This window comes from Amblyraja radiata, chromosome 1 (assembly GCF_010909765.2).
Source record: "Amblyraja radiata isolate CabotCenter1 chromosome 1, sAmbRad1.1.pri, whole genome shotgun sequence".
NCBI classification, from domain to species: domain Eukaryota; kingdom Metazoa; phylum Chordata; class Chondrichthyes; order Rajiformes; family Rajidae; genus Amblyraja; species Amblyraja radiata.
In genome coordinates this window covers 182,986,056-183,012,950 of record NC_045956.1, presented here as the reverse complement: position 1 = coordinate 183,012,950, position 26,895 = coordinate 182,986,056, and the positions used below count along the sequence as shown (strand labels likewise).

Here is a 26,895-nt window from a genome sequence, read left to right as displayed (position 1 = left end):
CCCCGTGACCCCGTGGGTTTTCTCCGAGATCTTCTGTTTTCTCCCACGCTCCAAAGGCGTAGAGTTATGTAGGTAAATTGGCTTGATAAATGTAAAAATTGTCCCTAGTGTGTGAAGGGTAGTGTTAGTGTGCGGGGATCGCTGGTTGGTGCGGACCCGGTGGGCCGAAGGGCCTGTTTCCATGCTGTATCTCTAAACTAAACTAAACAGAGGACATAGCCTCAGAATCAATGTGCGCCCTTTAGAAAGGAGGTGAGGAGGAAAGTCAGAGGGTAATTCATTTGTGGAACTCATTGTCACAGAGGGCTGTGGAGGCCTAGTCAGTGGATATTTTTAAGGCAGAGATAGACAAATTCTTGATTAGGACGAGAGTCAAGGGTCATTCGGAGCTTCGAGCTAGCACCACCATTCAATGTGATCATGGCTGATCATCCCCAATCAGTACCCCGTTCCTGCCTTCTCGCCATATCCCTTGACTCTGCTATCTTGAAGAGCCCTATCTAGCTCTCTCTTGAAGGTATCCAGAGAACCGGCCTCCATCGCCCTCTGAGGCAGAGAATTCCACAGACTCACAACTCTCTGCATGAAAAAGTGTTTCCTCATCTCCGTTCTAAATGACTTACTCCTTATTCTTAAACTGTGGTCCCTGGTTCCGGACTCCCCCAACATCGGAAACATGTTTCCTGCCTCTAGCGTGTCCAAACCCTTAACAATCTTATATGTTTCAATAAGATACCCTCTTATCCTTCTAAACTCTAGAGTGTACAAGCCCAGCTGCACCATTGCCCAGCCCAGCCGCTGGAATTCTCTGCCAGGTAGTTGAGGCCAGTTCATTGGCTATATTTAAGAGGGAGTTAGATGTGGCCCTTGTGGCTAAAGGGATCAGGGGGTATGGAGAGAAGGCAGGTACAGGATACTGAGTTGGATGATCAGCCATGATCATATTGAATGGCGGTGCGGGCTCGAAGGGCCGAATGGCCTACTCCTGCACCTAATTTCTATGTTTCTATTCTCTCAGCATATGAAAGTCCCGCCATCCCGGGAATTAACCTTGTAAACCTATGCTGCACTCCCTCCATTGCAAGAATGTCCTTCCTCAAATTAGGGGACGAAAACTGCACATAATACTCCAGGTGTGGTCTCACTAGGGCCCTGTACAACTGTAGAAGGACCTCTTTGCTCCTATACTCCATAACTGCTCTTGTTATGAAGGCCAACATGCCATTCGCTTTCTTCACTGCCTGCCGCACCTGCATGCTTACTTTCATGGGGAGAAGGCAGGAAAATGGGATTAGCAGGCAGAGATCAGCCATGATTGAATGGCGGAGTAGACTCGGTGGGCCGAATGGCCTAATTCTACCTATAACTTGTGAATTTGTGGAGATTAGTTGGCAAGAGGCAGCGGGGTAGGGTCCAAGTTGATCACAAATACTGGAGACGGAAGAAAGGATGATGGATATGGGGTGAAGCTTCCTGGCCTCACATATGGAGGCAGAGGAAGAGTTCAGCATCACAGTATGAAAGGGTACAAAACTGAGGATTCTGCCAAGGACAGATCACTCGTAATCAGAGAGGGGGAGATTGGTGAAGACGGTGAAAACATGGCAGGGGTTGGAACTAAACCAGATGTCAAATCTGAGCAAAGCGAAGGGAGTGGAAAATGAGACGGTTATTAAGGTTATTAGAAGTCCAGAGCTGGATGAGTTTATACGCTTTTACAGCAGAATGTTTAATTTAGGATGGGAGGGGGGGGGGGGGGGGGGGGGGGGGGGGGGGTTCCGTTGAAACATACAGAATAGTGAAAGGCCTGGATAGAGTGGATGTGGAGAGGATGTTTCCACTAGTGGGAGAGTCTAGGACCAGAGGTCTCAGCTGCGGATGACCCAATCCGGGCGGTCGCGGTGGCGCAGCGGTAGAGTTGCTGCCTCACAGCGAATGCAGCTCCGGACACCCGAGTTCGATCCCGATTACGGGTGCTGCCTGTATGGAGTTTGCACGTTCTCCCCGTGACCTGCATGGGTTTTCTCCGCGATCTCTGGTTTCCTCCCACGCTCCAAAGAAGTGCAGATTTGTAGGTTAATTACCTTGGTATAAATGTAAATTGTCCCTAGAGTGTGTCGGATAGTGTTAATGTGCGGGGATTGCTAGTCGGCACGGGCCTATTTCCGTGCTGTATCTTTAAACTAAACTGCACTGAACCCTAATCCTACCTGACAACGGAATACTAATAGCCACTTCTAATACCGTTCTTCACAACTAGACAATAGGTGAAGGAGTAGGCCATTCAGCCCTTCGATCCAGCACCGCCATTCAATGTGATCATGGCTGATCATCCACAATCCGTTCCCCGTTCCTGCCTTCTCCCCATATTCCCTGACTCTGCTATCTTTAAGAGCTTTATCTATTTTAGTTTTTTTACACAGGCAACTTTCTACACAAGCTGTACGAGTGGATACAATAAGGATTTGTAAAAGACTTTTGTACAGATACGTGGATAGGAAGGATAGCTATGTTGTACTTCCGGTAGCGCTGGTGTCAGCTGCCTCCACCTACAGCCCGGTATCTTTTTGTTTTTTTGTTTTTTTGTTTTTGTTAAAGTGTGTTTTTGATGTTTTTTTTAATGTCTTTATGTGGGGGAAGAGGGTACGGTGCGGGGGATACCGTCCTTCAGTCGCTTCCTGGAGAGGACGCGACTATTATACGAGTCACGTCCTCGCCCCCCCCCCCCCCCCCCCACCCCCCCCCCCAGCGGCCTACCTGGATTGGCGCGGCCTTTCCTGCCGGGATCGACCAGAGCTCCAGCAGCGGCGGGACAGCGCTGTAACATCGCGGGGCTGGCGATGCCTTACCGGGTGTCGCCGTCTGGAGCCCGGAGTGCTGGACCTGCGGCACCGACATCATGGAGCTGCGGTTTGCGGGCTCCAAACGCGGGCGGCGCTGATAGACAACGCGGGGTCCTGCGACTCCGCCCGGCTCGGCCTGCGGACTCGGGAACTGCGGACTCCGGCTGCGGGAGGCGGCTGATCTGGAGGTCCGGGCCGCTGAGGAGGATGTTCACCGTCGGGGTTCGGCGTCGGCGTTCCACCAGCCTGGCGTGAGGGCCTGAACATCGGGCCACCCGGGGCGGCGACTGCGGGTGCTAGGAAGGCCTCGACCACGAGTGAACAACTGGGAAGATCGGAGGGGAGGCTGGCTGGACTATGGTGCCTTCCTCACCTTGGTGCCACTGTGTTATGTTGTGTCGTGGACTTTCAGTGTTTGTGCTTTGTTTTAAATTCTATTTTATTTTTAATATGTTTTATTATTTATTATTATTTATTTATTTTTATGATACTGCCTGTAAGGGAAATTCATTTTGTTGTCTCTAACTGAGACAATGACAATAAATTTGAATACAATACAATACAATGTGCCAAATGCAGGCAGATGTGACTAGCCCAGAATGCCAATTTAGTAGTTTAGTTCAAGTAGCTTGTTTAGTTTAGTTTACAGATACAGGGCAGAAACAGGTCCTCCGGCCCACACCGACCAGCGACCCCCCCCTCCCCCCCCCCCCCCCCCCCCCCCCCGCACATTTACACTATCCTACACCCACTAGACATGAAAGCCGTAGTTAGAACCAGAGATAACATGTTCTAAACCAGAATTGAAAGGCCACAAACACTGTGGATGTGGTGAGTGGTTTACTTTGAAGCTCTGTGTGAGCGATTGGTGACATTTACTTTGGTGTAGAGATACAGCGTGGAAACAGGCCCTTCGGCCCACCGAGTCCGCACCGACCAGCGAACCCCGCACATTAACACTATCCTACACACACTAGGGGCAGTTTTTTACATTTGAACCAAGCCAATTAACCTTCAAACCTGTACGTCTTTGGAGTGTGGAAGGAAACCAAAAATTTCGGAGACAACCCACGCAGGTCACGGGGAGAACGTTCAAACTCTCCACAGGCAGTGCACGGAGTCGGGATGGAACCCGGGTCTCTGACGCTGTGAGGCAGCAACTCTACCGCTGTGCTGCCCTGTCATGGACAGTGGCCATGGGCCTGCTGAGTGGTGCACAGTTCTGTAGCTCGATGTTTTCTTACCTGTTCCCAAATAGAAAACCTCGGAGCCAGGGCCATCGCTTGCACCGTCTCCCTGGACAGTAATCTTGGTGTACAGTGTGTCTCTCCTGATTAGCAGTGGCTTTCCCCCAATGGGATTGATGTAATTCGCCATCAGAAGATGATCTCGAATAAACAATAGTACATTGTCCGGAAGGTCTAACGTCGTGTTGAATCCTCTTTTCTTCAATTGATCCGTGATGCACTAAAACAGATAGAGAAAAATATACTTAGCATCTTTTTCAGGTTAAATCCCGATTACGGGTGCTGCCTGTACGGAGTTTGCACCATCTCCCCGTGTCCTGCGTGCGCTTTCTCTGAGATCTTCGTTTTTTCCCCCACACTCCAAAGACGTTAGTTAATTGGCTTGGTATAATTGTAAATTATCCCTAGTGTGTGTAGGACAGTGTTGATGTGCTGGGAACGCTGGTCGGTGCGGACTCAGTGCCCGTTTCCGCACTGTATCTCTAAACTAAACTAATCTAAGCTACACTAAATCACCTGGATCTTTGATCTTTGGTGATGGCTACATCTTTAAGGGCTTTTCCCACTGTACGAGGTAATTCAAGAGTTCTCCCGAGTTCTCCCCTGATTCAAGCTCGTGTAATGTACGTAGCTGGTACGTAGGAGCTCGTGGATGTCTAGTTGCGGCTCGTACGAGTAACTGTAGGTACACGGGAATTCCGGTAAACTCGTGACGTTTTTACAACACTGTGAAAAATGTCCATGAGTAAAAATATACTCGTGATGAAAAACATGGTTACTTTTTACTCGTACGAGCCGCTATGTACCCGCTACATATATTACTCTCATTGAAACATATAAGATTGTTAAGGGCTTGGACATGCTAGAGGCAGGAAACATGTTCCCGATGTTGGGAGAGTCCAGAACCAGGGGCCATTGTCTATTGTCTATTACACGAGCTCGAATCAGGGGAGAACTCGGGAGAACTCTTGAATTACCTCGTACAGTGGGACAGGCCCTTTAACAATGTCTGCTACAGTTATACATTCCATCGCACTCAGCAAACCTTCTCCTTAGCTTCCTGCAATGTTGACTGTAGCTGAACCGATACTGTTAAGAAAAGCAAATGCAATGCTAGCATTTATTTTGAGAGGACTAGAATACAAAAACAGGGATGTAATGCTGAGCATTATAAGGCGCTGGTCAGACCGCATTTGGAGTATTGTGAGCGATTTTGGGCCCCATATCTGGGGAAGGATGGGAAGATTCCAGAGGAGATCCCAGGAATGAGTGGGTTAAAATTTGATGAACGTTTGACGACGCTGGGCTCTACTTGGTGGAGTTTCGAAGGGTACGGGAGGATCTCATTGAAACTTATCGAACAGTGAAAGGCCTGGATAAAGTGGATGTAGAGAGGATGTTTCCACTAGTGGGAGAGTCTTGGACCAGAGCGCTTAGCCTCAGAATTAAAGGACGCTCCTTTGATAAGGTGATGAGAAGGAATTTATTTTTTCAGAGGGTGGTGAATCTGTGGAATTCATTGCCACAGACGGCTGTGGAGGCCAAGTCAATGGATATTTTTAAGATGGAGACTGACAGATTCTTGATTAGTACGGGTGTCAGGGGTTATGGGGAGAAGGCAGGAGAATGGGGTTGAGAGGGAGAGGTAGATCAGCCATGATTGAATGGTGAGGTAGACTTGAGTGCTCTTGTAGCTGATGCACTTACAAACTTATGATATGTGTCAAATATCCTCACATTGTCATCCAGTTTCTCAGTGCACAGAATGAGAACATAGAAAAGTTCAGCAAAGGAACAGGCCTTTTGAACGAATGATACTTTATTGACTAACGTGACAAGTCACAGTGATATTCTTTGCTTTGCATGCCCAAGATATGCAAAGAGTCGCTACATAAAGGGTGCCGACAACATTACATAGTATCACTTTGTCCGTGACAAACATGATGCCAAGAAAAACTAAAAGGTTCTGACTGTCTACCTTGTCTGTGTCTCGTATAATTTTATACACTTCTGTCAGCTCTCCCTTCAACCTCTGGCATTCCAGAGGAAACAATCCATGTCTGCCCAACCTCTTCATGTAGCTAATATCCCCTGCTCCAAGCAGCAGTCGGAAGAAGGGTCCCAGCCCAAGACGTCACCTATCCCAGTTCCCCAGAGATGTTGCCTGACCCGCTAAGTTACCCCAGCACTTTGTGTCCTTCAGCATTCTGGTAAACCTCCTCTGCACTCTTTCCAAATCCTCCACATCCTTCCTGCAATGCAATCCCAGAACTGCACGCAATAGTCCAAATGTGGCGTAACCAAAGTTCTTTAAGCTGCATCATAACTTCCTGACTCTTATATTCAATGCCCCCACCAATGAAGGCAAGCATAATACTGCACACCTCCAGATACAGGGGCAGTTTCTTCCCAGCTGTTATCAGGCAACTGGACCATCCTTCCACAACCAGAGAGCAGTGCTGAACTACTATCTACCTCATTGGAGACCCTCGGACTATCAATAGACACTAGACAATAGGTGCAGGAGTAGGCCATTCGACCCTTCGAGCCAGCACCGCTATTCAATGTGATCATGCCTGATCCTCATAAGGCAGTGGAGGCCAATACTCTTGATGCTTTCGAGAGAGAGTTAGATAGAGCTCTTATAGATAGCGGAGTCAGGGGATATGGGGAGAAGGCAGGAATGGGGTACTGATTGTGGATGATCAGCCATGATCACATTGAATGGCAGTGCTGGCTCGAAGGGCCGAATGGCCTACTCCTGCACCTGTTGTCTATCGTAAACCTCCTCTGGTCCCTCTGCACCACATCCTTCCTCAGATATGGGGTCCAAAATTGCTCACAATATGCCAAACGCGGTCTGACCAGCGCCCTGTAAAGCCTCAGGATTGCATCGCTGTTTTTATATTCTGTTCTTCTTGAAATAAATGGGAGCATTTGCCAGGGCAGTTGCCATTCGCCCACTTTCAGTAGTGCATTCAATGGCATCACAGGATGTGCGACACACACACTCTCTTCACCGCTAGCAGAGACTGGATCCTTTATCAATAACTGGTGGTCTTTGCCGTTCACTCACAATGAACGCACTGTGCAGGGACTGAAATTTAAACAGCAGCTAAAGGGTCTGCACTGTGACAATAATGTTGCCCACATAGTCTTCAATGTTTAGCATTAAGGAAAATTATTCAAAGGAGCTCCCTTTCTCAACATTTTCGCTCAGCTCAGTCCAGACACTGCCTTGAACACTTGAATGGGCTCAAAGAATGCATCTCGGCACACACGACAATTTCTTTAGTCAGAGGGTGGTGAATCTGTGGAGTTAATTGCCACAGAAGGCTGTGGAGGCCAAGTCAAAATGCATATTTTTAAGGCCTAGATCGATAGATTTTTGATTAGTACGGGTACAGGGGTTATGGGGAGAAAGCAGGAGAATGGGGTTAGGAGGGAGAGATAGATTAATTTGAATGGTGGAGTAGACTTGATGGGCCGAATGGCTTAATTCTGCTCCTATTACTTATGACCTTATGAACTTATGAACAGTGCAGGAAACATGTTCCCGATGTTGAGGGAATCCAGAACCAGGGGCCACAGTTTAAGAATAAGGAGTAAGCCCTTTAGAACGGAGACGAGGAAACACTTTTTCTCACAGAGAGTGGTGAGTCTGTGGAATTCTCTGCCTCAGTGGGCGGTGGAGGCAGGTTCTCTGGATGCTTTCAAGAGAGAGCTAGATAGGGCTCTTAAAGATAGTGGCGTCATGGGATATGGGGAGAAGGCAGGAACGGGGTACTGATTGGGGATGATCAGCCATGATCACATTGAATGGCGGTGCTGGCTCGAAGGGCCAAATGGCCTACTCCTGCACCTATTGGCTATTGCCATGTCCTCTCTCCTTTTCATCTTCCCACCAATGCAACCTTTGTGTCTGTTCTGTGGCTATGGTGGCAGCTCTGCATGCAGTTACTGATAGAAACATAGAGATATAGACAAAAGGAGAAGGCCATTCGGCCCTTTGAGCCAGCATCCATTTAATATGATCATGGCTGATCATCCAAAATCAGTACCTCGTTCCTGCCTTCCCCCCATATCCATTGATTCCGTTAGCCCTTAGAGCTCTATCTAACTCTCTCTTGAAAACATCATTCAATGACACAATGTTCGGAATGACACAAATGAATGCCAGGATCTGTTTACAAAATACAACAGGATCTCCCAGTATATCCACGCCTCCGACTACTGAATATGCCTCGCTTCAGTTCAGTTCAGTTTATTTAATTATTGTCACGTGCGGCAAAGGTAGGTCCACACATTACTCTTCCATATCTCTAAGTGTCTCTGACTCTCAGTCTGAAGAAGGGTCTCGACCCGAAGCGTCACCCATTCCTTCTCCCCAGATTTGCTGCCTGTCTCGCTGAGTTTCTCCAGCACTTTGCGTCAATCCTCGTGTTGTTTCCAGTTGATACAACACAGCGCCCATCATGTGCCTGGACATGCCAAGAGTGAGCTACACACATTCCTCCTTGAGGGCATGCACTGATCTGCATTGCCATGACTGTCACACAAGAAGATTCACAAGCTTGCACAATAACAATCTCCTTCAATAACGAGGCGAGCAAACAGTCCAAGAACTGAACCTTCTGCTGTCAGTCAACACCCACTCACCACCTCCCCAGGCAGAACGGGGCGTCACCGTGGCGCAGCGGTAGAGCTGCTGCCTTACAGCGCCAGGGTCCCAGGTTCGATGTAAATGTAAAATTGTGTGTAAGTTAGTGAGCGAGGGGATCGCTGGTCGGCGCAAACACGGTGGGCCGAAGGGCCTGTTTCCGCGCTGCACCTCTAAACTAAACTCATCGGCGGTCACTCCGATGGAAACGAGTGTGACTGTCCTCTCCTCTCCATAGGGTCGTCTACTTGTGGGTCTGCAGATGTCTGTAGAGGCCGATCCACGATCCACACACCTTGGTGCAACGTGGGCGGTGGAGACTGGCGGTGGTTGGTAGTCGTCGAGCCCCCTTCTCTCTCCCTCTCTCCTTACGGTGATGTCGCTTTGTCTCTGCCACATGGCGTAGTTCGGTTTCGTGACGTGCACCTCCTTCCTGCACGGATTTCCTCCAGGAGTGCCTGTCCAGTGTGATGTGCTCCCAGTTGCTCGATGTGATGTGGAATTTCTTCAGACTGTTCTTGATATTGTCCTTGAAGCATTTCTTTGGCCTGCCAGGGGCTCGCCGACCTTCCTTCAGTTAGAGTGCACTAAACTAAACTGAGTGTGTAGGATGCAAAACTGGGATAGCAGAACTAGTGTATGAGTGGTGGTTGGTCCGTGCTGTCTCAGTGGACAAAGGGCATTTTTCCACGCTATAGATATAGATACAATATCCAACATATAGATAAATGTGAGGTTATCCACTTTGGTGGCAAAAACAAGGGGGCAGATTATTATCTCAATGGGGTTAGGTTAGGTAAGGGGTAGGTTACAGCGAGACCTGGGCGTCCTTGTACACCGGTCACTGAATGTTGGCGTGCAGGTACAGCAGGCAGTGAAGAAAGCTAATAGGAATGTTGGCCTTCATAACAAGAGGATTTCACCATAGGTTCTTCTGCAGTTGTGGTGAGACCACATCTGGAGTGCTGCGTACAGTTTTGGTCTCCTAATTTGAGGAAGGACATCCTTGTGATTGAGGCAGTGCAGCGTAGGTTCACGAGATTGATCCCTGGGATGGCGGGACTGTCATATGAGGAAAGATTGAAAAGACTGGGCTTGTATTCACTGGAGTTTAGAAGGATGAGGGGGATCTTATAGAAACATATACAATTATAAAAGGACTGGACAAGCTAGATGCAGGAAAAATGTTCCCAATGTTGGGCGAGTCCAGAACCAGGGGCCACAGTCTTAGAATAAAGGGGAGGTCATTTAAGACTGAGGTGAGAAAAAAACTTTTTCACCCAGGGAGTTGTGAATTTGTGGAATTCCCTGCCTACAGAGGGCAGTGGAGGCCAAGTCACTGGATGGATTTAAGAGAGAGTTAGATAGAGCTCTAGGGGCTAGTGGAGTCAAGGGATATGGGGAGAAGGCAGGCACGGGTTATTGATTGGGGACGATCAGCCATGATCGCAATGAATGGCGGTGCTGGCTCGAAGGGCCGAATGGCCTCCTCCTGCACCTATTTTCTATGTTTCTATATCTAAAAGATGAGGCATAGATAGGGCACAGTGAGAACCTTCTTCGCCAGGGTGGAGAGGAAATACTAGATGGCATAGCTTTAGGGTGAGTGAGGCAAAGTTTAAAGGAGATGTGTGGGCAGCATTCTGAGGGGTGGGTGCCTGCAATTCTCTGCCAGGGGTGGTGGTGGAGGCAGATGGTATTTAAGAGACTTTTGGATAGGGTCTGAAGAAGGGTCTCGGCCCAAAACGTCACCTATTCCTTTTCTCCTGAGATGCTGCCTGAGCCACTGAGTTACTCCAGCTTTTTGTGTCTCCAAAGATATAGAGTCATTTTGGTCCTCACCTTTCAGCTCACTAGCATCCCCATCCAGCATTTAATCCTTCGCCACCTCTGCCAGCTCCAATGGTATTTCCAGCCGCCACCCTATCCCCCCTTACTGCCTTTCTCATGTATCACAGTCTGTGTAAAGGACTTGTCCCACTTACGTGTCCTTGGCACGCAAATTACGGAACCTCGTGGTCGCGTTGAGGCTTACGGGCATCGTAGGGCCGCGCGGGGCCGGTCCCACTGAGAAGCGCGGAGGGGTATGTAGTTGTGCACGACATCGCGCGGGGCTCCGAAATGTTTGTAGCGAACGATATCTTTGCGCGCCAACGGCCTATCGCGTAACTGACGGCCAAAGTGGGACAGGCCCAAGACCCTGGCGCGACACAACGTCTCACCTACAACAGCAGCAGAAGCAGGCAAACGATCGCCGAGCTCGGCCTGGGGCTCACGGCCGTTGCGGTCCGGATCCGCCCCCACTTCTGCACCCAGAGCGGGGACAAGAAAATTGAAGATAGACACAAAATGCAGGAGTAACTCAGCGGGACCGGCAACATCTCCGGAGAGAAGGAATGGATGATGTTTCCGGTCAAGACCCTTCTTTCAGACTGAAGAAGTCTCGACACGAAACGTCACCCATTGCTTCTCTCCAGAGATGCTGCCGGTCCCGCTGAGTTACTCCTGCTTTGTGTCCATCTTCAAATGATGTCACACGCTCCAGACGGCTGTGCGTGCGCATGAAATCACGCGCAACCTTCGCGGGACTGTCGAGGCTCAACGTAATTAGCGTGCCAAGGTCACGTTAGTGAGACAGGGGCTTTATGCCCTGGTCATTCATCCCTTCCCACCCATCCCTTCTTGTCCCCTGGCACTTTCCCCCGCACAGAGTCATATAGCGTGGAAACAGGCCCTCTGGCCCATCTTGCCCACACCGACCAACATGTCCCGTTCAATGCTAGTCCCACCTGCCTGCATTTGGTCCGTATCCCTCCAAACCCGTCCTATCCATGTACCTGTCTAAATGTTTCTTAAACGTTGCGATAGTCCCAGCCTCAACTACCTCCTCTGGCAGCTCGTTCTATTCATCCATCAACCTTAGTGTGAAAGATGCTGCCTAACCTGCTGGTTTCGTTAAGCAGTTTATATTGTGATCCAAATTCTAGCATCTGCAGTCTCTTATGAAACTTGAGATCTGATCTGACCAAGTTAAACTTTAACGTAGATGAAAAATGCTGGAGAAACTCAGCGGGTGAGGCAGCATTTATGGAGCGAAGGAATAGGTGACGTTTTGGGTCGAGACCCTTCTTCAGACTGATGTGGGGGATGAGGGGGGCGGCGGGAAGAAGAAAGAAAGAGGCGGAGATAGTGGGCTTTAAACTTTAAAAAGTCTTTAGTTTAGTTGAGTTTAGTTTAGAGATAGAGCACGGAAAGAGGCCCTTCAGTCCACAGAGTCCGCATAGACCAGCGATCAGTAACACTACCCTACACATACGGGGGACATTTTTACATTTATGACCACGCCAAATAACCTACAAACCTGTACGTCTTTGGAGTGTGGGAGGAAACGGAAGATCTCGGTGAAAACCCACGCAGGTCAAGGGGGGAACGTGCAAACTCTGTACAGACAGCTTTTCCAGATTCTGTATCTATTTTTCTCTCTCTGTTGATGAATATTAAAATTACTGCACCGTTGGTACAAGTAATCACTGGGCCTGTACCCACCCACTGGCGTGTAGAAGGATGAGCGGGCACGTCATCGAAACGTACCGAATAGTGAAAGGCCTGGATGGAGTGGATGCGGGCAGGATGTTTCCACTAGTGGGAGAGTCCAGGACCAGAGGCCACAGCTTCAGAATAAAAGGATGTACCTTTAGTAAGGAGATGAGGAGGAATTTCTTCAGTCAGAGGGTGAAGAATCTGTGGAATTCTGTGGAGTGTGGGAGGAAACCGGTGATCCCGGAGAAATGCCCATGCAGGTCACGGGGAATAACGTACAAACAGCACCCGTAGTCGGGATCGAGCCCGGGTCTCTGGCGCTGTGAGGCAGCAACTCTACCGCTGCACCACCGTGCCGCCTTTATTAAAATTTGAAACACCAAACAAATGGATATTTCCTCATGACAAGGTGCTTAGTTTCACTCCCAGTAAACATAGAAACATAGAAAATAGGTGCAGGAGTGGCCATTCGGCCCTTCGAGCCTGCACCGTCATTCAATGCGATCATGGCTGATCATCCAACTCAGTATCCTGTACCTGCCTTCTCTCCATACCCCCTGATCCCTTTAGCCACAAGGGCCACATCTAACTCCCTCTTAAATATAGCCAATGAACTGGCCTCAACTACCTTCTGTGGCAGAGAATTCCAGAGATTCATCACTCTCTGTGTGAAAAATGATTTTCTCATCTCGGTCCTAAAAGATTTCCCCCTTATCCTTAAACTGTGACCCCTTGTTCTGGACTTCCCCAACATCGGGAACAATCTTCCTGCATCTAGCCGTCCAACCCTTAAGAATTTTGTTAAGTTTCCTATAGGATCCCCCCTCAATCTTCTAAATTCTAGCGAGTACAAGCCGAGTCTATCCAGTCTTTCTTCATATGAAAGTCCTGACATCCCAGGAATCAGTCTGGTGAACCTTCTCTGTACTCCCTCTGTGGCAAGAATGTCTTTCCTCAGATTAGGAGACCAAAACTGTACGTAATCCTCCAGGTGTGGTCTCACCAAGACCCTGTACAACTGCAGTAGAACCTCTGCAGTAGCTGGTCATTCCTCACGGTGATGCTCATCCACTTACCATGCCAGGCCGTGGATCCGGAATATCACCTCGGAACACGCTCCATTTGTCAGCATCCCTTCTATACTCCATGTATTGCCCATTGAAAGCTGCCTGCACGTCTTTGATTCTGTAAGCACACACCGCGGAGACATCCTGGTCGTCCCTAGAGGTGAGAAAGTAAGGGCAGTGGAAAGATGAGCAAGTTTTTTTGTTTTTTTTCGTTTTCCATCTGTAAATATCATGCTTTCAGAAGTCCCTTGGGGTGGGAGATTGCAACCTTCACGTGGTCCACCCTGTTTCGACTAATGCAATCAACCCGAAGTATACAAACAAATAGATCAAATAGAACAAGTTGACTTACAACTTTGGGCTGTGCACGCCATACGCAAGAAGAAGAAACATAGACAATAGGTGCAGGAGGCCATTCAGCCCTTCGAGCCAGCACCGCCATTCATTGTGATCATGGCTGATCGTCCCCAATCAATAACCCGTGCCTGCCTTCTCCCCATATCCCTTGACTCCACTCGCCCCTAGTGCCCTATCTAACTCTCTCTTAAATCCATCCAGTGACTTGGCCACCACTACCCTCTGTGGCAGGGAATTCCATAAATTCACAACTCTCTGGGTGTAAATGTTTTTTCTCACCTCAGTCTTAAATGCCTCCCCTTTATTCTAAGAAGAAGAAGTAAGAAGAAGTTCCTCCAATCTGAAGTTCTTCCAGTAACCTCAATAAACGGAAACCCAATCCACAATACACAATACTCCTTGGAAAGGACATTGTCAGAGTCAGACAGCACTGAAACAGGCCCTTTGAACCAATTTGTCCATGCTGGCTAAGTTTAATTTAGTTTATTGTCACGTGTACCGAGGTACAGTGAAAAGCTTTTGTTGCGTGCTAACCAGTCAGCGGAAAGACAATACATGATTACAATCGAGCCGTTCACAGTGTTTCGCTATATAAGGGAATAACTTATAGTGCAAGGTAAAGCCAGTGAAGTCCGATCAAAGATAGTCCAGAGGGACTCCAATGAGGTAGATAGTAGTTTAGGACTGCTCTCTGGTTGTGGTACGATGGTTCAGTTGCCTGATAACAGCTGGGAAGAAACTGTCCCTGAATCTGGAGGTGTGCGTTTTCAACACTTCTAGTACCTCTGGCCTGATGGGAGAGGGGAGAAGAGGGAGTGGCCGGGGTGAGACTGGTCCTTGATGATGCTGCTGGCCTTGCCGAGGCAGCGTGAGGTGTAGATGGAGTCAATGGAAGGGAGGTTCGGTTTGTGCGATGGTCTGGGCTGCGTCCACAATTCGCTCCAATTTCTTGTGGTCTTGGATGGAGCAGTTCCCAAACCGTGCTGTGATGCATATCGCAAACCACTCCCATTTGCCTGTGTTTGGCCCCGAAGCCTCTCCAATCCCTGCTCCTCCCCAAGTGTCTTTAAATGTTGTTATTGTATCTGACTCAACTCACCCCTTTGGCAGCTTGTTCCACACACCCACCACTCTATGTGTGAAAATGTTGGCCCTTAAGGGCCTTTCCCACTTTGATGACTTTTGAGGCGTCTCTGCGCTCGCCACATGACCGCCACGTGTTCACTGGTGGTCTCTGGTGAGTCTCCTTCATGGTCGCGAGGAGTTCCCGCATTCTAGGGAACTATTCGCGGCCTCAGTATGGTCGCCGGCAGATTTTTCAACATGTTGGTCGCCATGGAGATAATCGATAATCCTGTAGTCGTAGGTGCAGTTGCCGTGGGGTCACCATGTAGTTATGGGTCAGTCTAGGTAGTCGTAGGTAGTTTTAGTTAATTGCCTTTGCTGACCGGGCATTTTCTGTGCGGTGATTGTTCATTCTCCCTGTGGCCATGTGGGTTTTCTCCAGGGAGCTCCGATTTCCTCCCACATTCCAAGGATGCGCAGGTTTGTAGGTTACTTGACTTCTGTAAATTGCCCCTAGTGCTAGGGTTATGAAAGTGGGATAACATAGACCTAGTGTTAGCTTGGTCTCAGTGGGCCGGACTGATGTGGGTGGGGGGGCGGGAAGAAGAAAGGAAGAGGCGGAGACAGTAGGGTGTGAGAGAGATGGGAAGGGGAGAGGAAGGAGGGAGAAAGCAAGGACTACCTGAAATTGGACACGTCAATGGTCAAATATAGTGATATATAGAAATACATGACACAGGAAGTGTGAAAAAAGCACACGTCCAGATTCAGGGACAGTTTCTTCCCAGCTGTTATCAGGCAATGGAACCATCCTACCACAACCAGAGAGCAGTCCTAAACTATTGTCGACCTCATTGGAGACCCTCGGACTATCCTTGATGGGACTTTGCTAGCCCTACCTTGCACTAAACGTATTCCCTTATCGTGTATCTATACATTATAATGGCTTGATTGGAATCATGTATTGTCTTTCCGCTGACAGGATAGCACGCAACAAAAGCTTTTCACTGTACCTCAGTACACCTGACAACTAAACTGGTCAATAGTTTATTTACTTGGAGCATATCCAAGTACTTTCTGAATGTACTAACTTGTTGGCCAAGGAGTTCCAGATCTCTACCAATCTCACCGGATGAATAAAATTGGCTTCAATTCAACTCTATTGTTTCTACTCATAAATATAAGATAATGTCTCCTGGTTATCGATCTTTCCACATTGAAGCTGCAGTGCCTAATCTGTACACTGTTAATGTCTTGATTGTAAACATGTATTGATTTTCCGATGACTGGATACCACGCAACAAAAGCTTTCCACCGCTCCGCAGTACACGTGATCATAAACTAAACTGGATCTGTGGTCTGCGGAGGTTCCAGCCGCAGGCGGCGCTGACTTTAACATCGCAGAGCACTGGGATCTTTCGCCGAGGATCGCCAATGTTGGAGCTCCGCCCAGCTCGGCCAGTGGACTTCGGGAGCCGCGGTCTCCGGTAAGAAGTGGCCGATTCGGAAACTCCAGGCCGCTAAGATTGTTCTTCCGTTCCGACGCCGGTGCTTCGATCATCCTGGCGAGAGGGCCTGATCATCGGGCCGCCCGTAGTGGCGACGGCGGAGGGCTCAATAGGCCCTGACCACGGGTGAACAAAGAGGAAGATGACTGAAGTATCTGGCCTTCCCTCACAGTGGGAAACGTTGATTCCGCTGTGTGGGATGTTTATGTTAAATTCTATAGAGTTGTATTCATTTTATTTTATTTTTGGTGCTGCATGGCAACTCAAATTTCACTGCAACAATTGGTGTATGTGACAATAAATGTAACTTGAACTTGAACTAGTGTCTTGAATGTTTTACTTACCATCTTGTGGAGAAAACCCCGTAGAAGACTGTGGAAGATGTGTTATTTGGGTCAAACTGCAGGGTAAACACATCGTGAATCTCATCAAAACACATCGCGTTGCTTTTATCACAGCACACCAGACGAGCTTTCAGGAAGGACGTCCATTTCTTCTGAAGTGTCTTCTGGCCACCAATATCTCCCTGAATGAAGAAATAACTATTGAGATGGCTTGCAGTACAAGAACGAACACCTGACAAATCTTTGAAACAGATATGATACAAACTACTTTAATACGGTATGAACATTGACTTCTCCAATTTCAGGTAGTACTTGCTTTCTCCCTCTTTCCCCTCCCCTTCCCAGCTCTCCCACAGCCCACTGTCCTCCGCCTCTTCCTTTCTCCTTCCCGCCCCCCCAACCCACACATCAGTCTGAAGAAGGGTCTCGAGTCCTATTCTTTCCTTCGCACCATAGATGCTGCTTCACCCGCTGAGTTTCTCCAGCACTTAATAAATCTAAAGTTACATTTAGCAATTATCGCATTGAAACCCTTACTTGGCTCAATGGTTTCAATGACATATAATGTCATAGAAACCATTTTTCCCGTCGTATCTCCGTCGCATTTCGAAGACATTTGATCACGTTTGTTGATAGGAAAATTCATGTTGTGGGAGCAGAATTAGGACATTTGGCCCATCAAGTCTACTCCGCCATTCAATCATGACTGATTTATCTTCACCTGCCTTCTCCCCATATCCCCTGACTCCACTATTTTTAAGAGCCCTATCTAGTTGTCTCTTGAAAGCATCCAGAGAACAGGCCTCCACCGCCCTCTGAGGCAGAGAATTCCACAGACTCACCACTCTCTGTGAGAAAAAGTGTTTCCTCGTCTCCGTTCTAAATGGCTTATTCCTTATTCTTAAACTGTGACCCCTGGTTCTGGACTCCCCCAACATCGGGAACATGTTTCTTGCCTCTAGCATGTCCAAGCCCTTAACAATCTTATATGTTTCAATGAGATCCCCTCTCTTTTATTCTGGACTCCCCCAACATCGGGAACATTATTCCTGCATCTAGCCTGTCCAATCCCTTAAGAACTATATATGTGACAGGGTGGTGCCCGCAATGGCCGCCTCGCCAACAGTCTGTCTCGTCCCTTCCTTCTTTGTTGTTTTCTAGTATGTGTTGAATGTATGTTTTTAGTGTTCTTTAGCTTGTTTTATGTAGGGGGTGGTGGGGGAAACTTGTATTAATCTCTTACCTCGACGGAGAAGTGATTTTTTCCCCTGTCGTATCTCCGTCGCACTGCGGCCTAACATCGTGGAGCTGGCGGCCTCTTGCTGGAGGTGGACTTCGGGAGCTCCAACCGCGGGAGCCTGCTGACTTAACAGCGTGGACCTTGCGATCTTAAAAATAGCGGAGTCAGGGGATACGGGGAGAAGGCAGGAGCGGGGTACTGATTGTGGATGATCAGCCATGATCACATTGAATGGCGGTGCTGGCTCGAAGGCCTGAATGGCCTACTCCTGCACCTATTGTCTATTGTCTATTGTTCCCTGTCGGGGATCGACCTTGGAGCTCCAGCGGCCTTAACATTGTGGAGCTCGCGGTCTCTGGTTAGAGGCCGATTTCAGGAGCTCCAAGCCGCAGAAGCTTCGATCGCCCGGCTGTGGGAGGTTCGATTGCCCGGCTGCGGAGTGTTTGACTGCCCTGACTGCGGGAGAATAATGAGGAAGTAGATTAGAATTTATTGCCTTCCATCACAGTGATGAATGTGGGGAATGCACTGTGGTGGATGTTTATGTTAATTTTATGCAGTTGTGTGTCTTGTTGCTTTTGTTTTACAATACAATACAATACCATTTATTGTCATTTGAGCCTCAGTGAGGCTCAAACGAAATTCCGTTTCCACAGCCATACAAACAAAGACAATTTCCTACAGACGTACACACAATTTAATTCACACAAACATCCATCACAGTGGGTTCAGCAAAGTCTTTTCTCTCCCCTGTTCTCCATGTCTCTCCCGATGTCCAAGCCCCAGGCGGGCGATGCTAAGTCCCACGGCCATTTTAGGCCGTGCCGGGCGATTTACGGCCCCGCTCCCGGTCTAAAAGTCACATGTTGGAGCCCCCGGCGGGCGCTGGAATGTCCCACGGCCATGAAGCCGTGCCGGGCGATGTACGTCCCCGCTCCAGGTCATTCCAACCCCGCGAGACGGGCTGGAGAAGTCGCGTTGCGGGAGCTCCGGGAAGCGGTCTCTCCCCCCGGACCTGCGAGCTCCCGATGTCCCAGTCCACCGGACCTGCGGCTGCGTTGTTGGACCCTCCGAGCCCCAGGAGTCGAGTCGCAGCAGCGAGTCACCACCGCTCCCCACGCTCCGAGGCCAGTCCGCAGATCCGCAGTCTCCCGAGACCCCGGGTCGTTCAGGTTGGAGGCCGCTCCACGGTGCTAGGCCCCCAACGACAACGGAGACCCGACAGGGAAAAGGTCGGGTCTCCCGGACAGGGAAGAGATTTTAAACGGTTTCCCCCTTCCACCCCCCCCCCCCGCCCCCCACATATACACATTTAAAACCAGTATTAAAAAACACCAACACTACATTTAACTAGACAAAAAATAAAAAAAAGACAGACAGGCTGTAGAAGCCGCTGCAAAGGGTGAGTCGCGCCGCCACTGTGGCTGGATGGTAATTCGAGTTTCACTGTACCTTAAATGGTACACACTGTACCATTTAAACACTGCCCAGTCCATCATCGGCTCTGTCCTCTCTTCCATCGAGGGGATTTATCGCAGTCGCTGCCTCAAAAAGGCCGGCAGTATCATCAAGGACTCACACCATCCTGGCCACACACTCATCTCCCCGCTACCTTCAGGTAGAAGGTACAGGAGCCTGAAGACTGCAACATCCAGGTTCAGGAATAGCTACTTCCCCACAGCCATCAGGCTATTAAACTTGGCTCGGACAAAACTCTGAACATTAATAGCCCATTATCTGTTATTTGCACTTTATCAGTTTATTTATTCATGTGTGTATATATTTATATAATGGTATATGGACACACTGATCTGTTCTGTAGTCAATGCCTACTATGTTCTGTTGTGCTGAAGCAAAGCATGAATTTCATTGTCCTATCAGGGACACATGACAATAAACTCACTTGAATCTTGAATCTACACGCGACAATAAACAGACCTTTGAACCTTTGTTTCGACAAGAATGGGCTAAAGGGTCTGGAGGGTTTCAAAGCTGACCTTGCAAACGCGAGCCACTCGGGGAACCCGCACGGGTTTGTAGTATTCAAACTCCTGCGCTGTCTCACTGAAGAAGAAGTAGAGTTTGTCATCGTCGCCACTTCCCCCGTCTTCTCTGATGTACGTTGACGCCACAAACTCTGCATCTAAGAGGAAGGAGGCAGTTAGATTGCTGCTGATATAAATGTTCATACCATATAGATCATAAATGTTCTTTATAACAAGAGGAATCGAATATAGGAGCAAAGAGGTCCTTCTGCAGTTGTACAGAGCCCTAGTGAGACCACACCTGGAGTATTGTGTGCAGTTTTGGTCCCCTAATTTGAGGAAGGACATTCTTGCTGTTGAGGGAGTGCAGCGTAGGTTCACAAGGTTAATTCACGGGATGGCGGGACTGTCATATGCTGAGAGAATGGAGCGGCTGGGCTTGTACACTCTGGAGTTTAGAAGGATGAGTTTAGAAGCTTGGATACGCTAGAGGCAGGAAACATGTTCCCGATGTTGGGCGAGTCCAAAACCAGGGGCCGCAGTTTAAGAAGAAGGAGTAAGCCATTTAGAACGGAGACGAGGAAACACTTTTTCTCACAGAGAGTTGTGAGTCTGTGGAATTCTCTGCCTCAGAGGGCGGTGGAGGCAGGTTCTCTGGATGCTTTCAAGAGAGAGCTAGATAGGGCTCTTAAAAATAGTGGAGTCAGGGGATATGGGGAGAAGGCAGGAACGGGGTACGGATTGGGGATGATCAGCCATGATCACATTGAATGGAGGAGCTGGCTCGAAGGCCAAATGGCCTAATCCTGCGCCTATTGTCTATTCATAAGTTTCATGAGTGATAGCAGCAGAATTGGACCATTCGGCCCATCGACTGTAGATGGGGCATCTTTTTCAACATGGCAATTGAGCCAGAGGGCCCTGTTTCCCAGCTGGCAGTTGTCCACCCAACTTCCACATCTATTGGAATCTATTCATAAGTTCTAGGAACAGAATTAGGCCATTCGGCCCGTCGATTCTACTCCGCCATTCAATCAGGGGCTGGTGGAATCAAGGGATATGGGGAGAAGGCAGGTACGGGTTATTGATTGGGGACGATCAGCCATGATCATATTGAATGGCGATGCTGGCTCGAAGGGCTGAATGGCCTACTCCTGCACCTATTTTCTACGCTTCTATGTTTCTATGGCTGATCTATCTCTCCCTCCTAACCCCATTCTCCTGCCTTCTCCCCATAACCCCTGACTCCCGTACTAATCAAGTATCTATCTATCTCTGCCTTAAAAATATCCATTCACTTGGCCTCCACAGGCGCCTGTGGCAAAGAATCCCACAGGAAAAAGGTGCAAATTCGGCACAGGCAGCACTCGAGGTTAAGATCGAACCGGGATCTCTGTCGCTGTGAGGTAGCAACTGCAACGTAGTCTTGATCCAGGCAGAACAATCATTATAAATGATCATTTGGGTCAGCATGGTAACACAGCAGTAGCAGTGGCAATAAAGGGGGCTATTTCTGCTTTCGCTGCCAGTGACTAGCGGAGTTCCACAAGGGTCGGTGCTGGGGCCGCGTTTGCGGATGAAACAAAAATAGGTGGAGGGGCAGGTAGTGTAGAGAAAGCAGGGACTCTGCAGAAGGACTTGGACAGGTTGGGAGAGTGGGCAGAGAAGTGGCAGATGGAATATAGTGTAGCAAAGTGTGGAGTCATGCATTTTGGTAGTAGGCTATTTTCTAAATGGGGTGAGAATCCAGAAATCGGAGGTGCAAAGGGACTTGGGAGTGCTGGTGCAGGATTCCCAAAAAGTTAATCTGCAAGTCGAATCGGTATGCGATGCTAGCATTCATTTCAAGAGGGCTAGTATACAAAACAAAAACTGAGGCTCTACAAGGCGCTGGTCAGGCCGCTTTTGGAATATTTTGAGTAATTCTAAGCGCCATATCTGAGGAAGGATGTGCTGGCTCTGGAGAGGGTCCAGAGGAGGTTTACAAGAATGATCCCAGGAATGAGTGGGTTAACATATGAAGAGCGTTTGTCGTCACTGGGCCTGTACTCGCTGGAGTTTAGAAGAATGAGGGGGGACCTCATTGAAACTTACCGCATAGTGAAACGCCTGGATAGAGTGGATGTGGAGAGGATGTTTCCACTAGTGGGAGAGTCCAGGAATGGAGGTCACAGCATCAGAATTAAAGGATGTTCCTTTTGGAAGGAAATGAGGAGGAATTTCTTCAGTCAGAGGGTGGTGCATCTGTGGAATTCATTGCCACAGAAGGATATGGAGGCCAAGTCAATGGATTTTATTAAGGTAGAGATAGATTCTTGATTAGTGCGGGTGTCAGGGGTTATGGGGATAAGGCAGGAAAATGGGGTTATAAGGATAGGGAGAGATAGATCAGCCATGATTGAATGGCAGAGTAGACTTGATGGGCAGAATGGCCTAATTCTGCTCCTATCACTTATGACCTTATGAGCTGTAGGGACCAGAATTCGATCCTGACATTGGGCGCTTGTCTGTATGGAGTCTGTACATTCTCCCCGTGACCTGCGTAGGTTTTCCCCGGGTGCTCCGGATTCCCCCCACACTCCAAAGACATACAGGTTTGTAGGCTAATTGGCTCGGTATGATTGTAAATTGTCCCTAGTATGTAGGTTATTGTGAGCGTGCGGGTATCGCTGGTCGGCGGGGAATCGATGGGCGGAAGGGCCTGTTTCCCCGCTGTATCTCTAAACTAAACAAAGCTGGTGGAATCAATGGATATGGGGAGAAGGCAGGCACGGGTTATTGATTGGGGATGATCAGCCACGATCACAATGAATGGCGGTGCTGGCTCGAAGGGCCGATGGCCTCCTCCTGTACCTATTTTCTATGTTTCTAAACGAAAAACACCATAACCAGAAAATTTTAATTCAAAATACAATTCAGTAATGATCAGTAAATTTGTTGGGACCAGTATTGTCAGACAATAAACAATAGACAATACGTGCAGGAGTAGGCCATTCGGCCCATCGAGCGAGCACCGCCATTCACTGTGATCATCCCCAATCAGTACCCCGTTCCTGCCTTCTCTCCATATCCCCTGACTCCGCTATCCTTAAGTGCCCTATCTAACTCTCTCTTGAAAGTATCCAGAGAACCGGCCTCCACCGCCCTCTGAGGCAGAGAATTCCACAGACTCACCAATCTCTGTGTGAAAATGTGTTTCCTCATCTCCGTTCTAAATGCCTTACCCCTTATTCTTAAACTGTGGCCCTTGGTTCTGGATACCCCCAACCTCAGGAACATGTTTCCTGCCTCTAGCGTGTCCAAATCCTTAATAATCTTATAGTCTGAAGAAGGGTTTCGGCCCAAAACGTTGCCTATTTCCTTCCCTCCATAGATGCTGCTGCACCCGCTGAGTTTCTCCAACATTTTTGTGTACCTTCGATTTTCCAGCATCTGCAGTTCCTTCTTAAATCCTTAATAATCTTATATGTTTCATTAAGATCTCCTCTCATCCTTCTATACTCCAGAGTGTACAAGGCCAGCTGCTCCATTCTCTCAGCATATGAGAGTCCCGCCATCCAGGGAATTAACCTTGTGAACCTTGCAAATAAGTACTCCTGTTTGAGTACGGATGAGGATGACAGCCTACCCGGGGGTAGCAACAGCGGACGGGCCTCCAGCACAGAGACCGGCCCTGTTGCTCCGAAAGGTAGGGAAAAAAAGAAGAGGGCAATAGTAATTGGGGACTCTATTGTTAGGGGGTCGGATAGGCGTTTCTGTGGACGCAGTCGGGAGACCAGGATGGTGGTCTGCCTCCCTGGTGCCAAGGTCTCGGACGTGTCTCAACGCATCCAAGATATCCTGAAATCAGAGGGAGAGGAGCCTGAGGTCGTGGTACATATTGGTACAAATGACATTGGTAAAAAAAGTGAAGAGGTCCTGAAGGGAGGATTTAGGGAGTTGGGAGGAGAGTTAAGGAAAAGGACCAAAAAGGTAACAATCTCAGGATTACTGCCTGTACCACACGACAGTGAGAGTAGGAATGGAGCGAGGTGGAGGATAAATGCGTGGCTGAAAGACTGGTGCAGTGGGCAGGGATTCAAGTTTCTGGATCATTGGGACTTCTTTTGGGGAAGGTGGGACCTGTACAGAAAGGATGGGTTGCACTTGAACCCGAGGGGGACCAATATCCTGGCGGAGAAATTTGCAAAGGTCACTGGGGAGACTTTAAACTAGAATGGGTGGGGCGAGGGACTCAAATAGAGAAAGCTAGTAGACAGAATGGGAGGCAGGAAGCAGAAAAGGGAAGCACTCGGACACAAGAGGAGAAAGAAAAAAAAGGAAATAAACAGAGAAGAAGAGACGGGGGGTTTCTTAAATGTGCATATTTTAATGCTAGGAGCATTGTAAGAAAGGTGGATGAGCTTAGAGTCTGGATAGACACCTGGAAGTATGATGTTGTGGCGATCAGTGAAACATGGTTGCAGGAGGGCTGTGATTGGAAACTAAATATTCCAGGATTTCGTTGCTTCAGGTGTGATAGAATTGGAGGGGCAAGAGGTGGAGGTGTTGCATTGCTAGTCAGGGAAGATATTACAGCAGTGCTTTGGCAGGATAGATTGGAGGGCTCATCTAGGGAGGCTATTTGGGTGGAACTGAGGTGGGAAAGGTGTAGCAACACTTATAGGGGTGTATTATAGACCGCCAAATAGGGAACGAGAATTGGAAGAGCAAATATGTAAGGAGATAGCAGATATTAGTAGTATGCACAAGGTAGTGATTGTGGGAGATTTCAACTTTCCACACATAGACTGGGAAACACATTCTGTAAATGGGCTGGATAGTTTGGAGTTTGTAAAATGTGTGCAGGATAGTTTTTTGCAGCAATACATAGAGGTACCTACTAGAGGAGGGGCAGTGCTGGACCACCTGTTAGGAAATGAGACGGGACATGTGGCGGAGGTATGCGTTGGGGAGCACTTCGGGTCCAGTGATCACAATACCATTAGTTTCAATATAATTATGGAGAAGGTCAGAACTGGACCTAGGGTTGAGATTTTTGATTGGAGAAAGGCTAACTTTGATGAGATGCGAGATGATTTAAAAGGAGTGGACTGGGACATTTTGTTTTATGGGAAAGATGTGGAAGAGAAATGGTGGACATTTAAAGGGGAAATTTTAAGAGTACAGAATCTTTATGTTCCTGTTCGGTTGAAAGGAAACAGTAAAAATTGGAAAGAGCCTGAGTTTTCAAGGGAAATTGGACATCTTGTTCGGAAAAAGAGGGAGATCTACAATAATTATAGGAAGCATGAAGTAAATGAGGTGCTGGTGGAGTATAAAGAATGTAAAAAGAATCTTAAGAAAGAAATTAGAAAAGCTAAAAGAAGATATGAGGTTGCTTTGGCAAGTAAGGTGAAAGTAAATCCAAAGGGTTTCTACAGCTATATTAATAGCAAAAGGATAACGAGGGATAAAATTGGTCCATTGGAGAAACAGAGTGGGCAGCTATCTGCAGAGTCAAAAGAGATGGGGGAGATATTGAACAATTTATTTTCTTCGGTATTCACCAAGGAGAAGGATATTGAATTATGTGAGGTAAGGGAAACGAGTAGAGTAGTTATGGATACTATGAGTTTCAAAGTAAAAGAAGTACTGACACTTTTGAAAAATATAAAAGTGGATAAGTCTCCAGGTCCTGACAGGATATTCCCTAGGACATTGAGGGAAGTTAGTGTAGAAATAGCCGGGGCTATGACAGAAATATTTCAAATGTCATTAGAAACGGGAATAGTCCCCGAGGATTGGCGTACTGCGCATGTTTGTTCCATTGTTTAAAAAGGGTTCTAAGAGTAAACCTAGCAATTATAGACCTGTTAGTTTGACTTCAGTGGTGGGCAAATTAATGGAAAAGATACTTAGAGATAATATATATAAGCATCTGGATAAACAGGGTCTGATTAGGAAAAGTCAACATGGATTTGTGCCTGGAAGGTCATGTTTGACTAATCTTCTTGAATTTTTTGAAGAGGTTACTAGGGAAATTGACGAGGGTAAAGCAGTGGATGTTGTCTATATGGACTTTAGTAAGGCCTTTGACAAGGTTCCTCATGGAAGGTTGGTTAAGAAGGTTAAACTGTTGAGTATAAATGCAGGAATAGCAAGATGGATTCAGCAGTGGCTGAATGGGAGAAGCCAGAGGGTAATGGTGGATGGCTGTTTGTCGGGTTGGAGGCAGGTGACTAGTGGGGTGCCTCAGAGATCTGTGTTGGGTCCTTTGTTGTTTGTCATGTACATCAATGATCTGGATGAAGGGGTGGAAAATTGGATTAGTAAGTATGCAGATGATACTAAGATAGGGGGTGTTGTGGATAATGAAGAGGATTTCCAAAGTCTACAGAGTGATTTAGGCCATTTGGAAAAATGGGCTGAAAGATGGCAGATGGAGTTTAATGCTGATAAATGTGAGGTGTTACACCTTGGCAGGACAAATCAAAATAGGACGTACATGATAAATGGTAGGGAATTGAAGAATACAGTTGAACAGAGGGATCTGGGAATAACCGTGCATAGTTCCTTGAAGGTGGAATCTCATATAGATAGGGTGGTAAAGAAAGCTTTTGGTATGCTAGCCTTTATAAATCAGAGCATTGAGTATAGAAGCTGGGATGTAATGTTAAAATTGTACAATGCATTGGTGAGACCAAATCTGGAGTATGGTGTACAATTTTGGTCGCCCAATTATAGGAAGGATGTCAACAAAATAGAGAGAGTACAGAGGAGATTTACTAGAATGTTGCCTGGGTTTCAACAACTAAGTTACAGAGATAGGTTGAATAAGTTAGGTCTTTATTCTCTGGAGCGCAGAAGGTTAAGGGGGGACTTGATAGAGGTCTTTAAAATGATGAGAGGGATAGACAGAGTTGACGTGATCAAGCTTTTCCCTTTGAGAATAGGGAAGATTCAAACAAGAGGACATGACTTCAGAATTAAGGGACAGAAGTCTAGGGGTAACATGAGGGGGAACTTATTTACTCAGAGAGTGGTAGTGGTGTGGAAT

General features: G+C 47.9%; 1 protein-coding gene across 2 annotated transcripts in view; it reads right to left on the bottom strand.

Annotated features, from left to right (window-relative positions):
- The window catches only part of sema4f (ssemaphorin 4F), a 146,345-nt gene that overhangs the window by 20,962 nt on the left and 98,488 nt on the right, over nucleotides 1-26,895 (bottom strand). For both annotated transcript variants that reach the window (XM_033035806.1, XM_033035817.1), the window contains exons 7-10: nucleotides 19,869-20,014; nucleotides 16,632-16,813; nucleotides 13,367-13,511; nucleotides 4,088-4,310 (exon numbers count right to left, since the gene is read on the bottom strand). In XM_033035806.1, coding sequence (XP_032891697.1) covers nucleotides 4,088-4,310; nucleotides 13,367-13,511; nucleotides 16,632-16,813; nucleotides 19,869-20,014 — 696 coding nt within the window. The remainder of the gene's footprint in view (nucleotides 1-4,087; nucleotides 4,311-13,366; nucleotides 13,512-16,631; nucleotides 16,814-19,868; nucleotides 20,015-26,895) is intronic.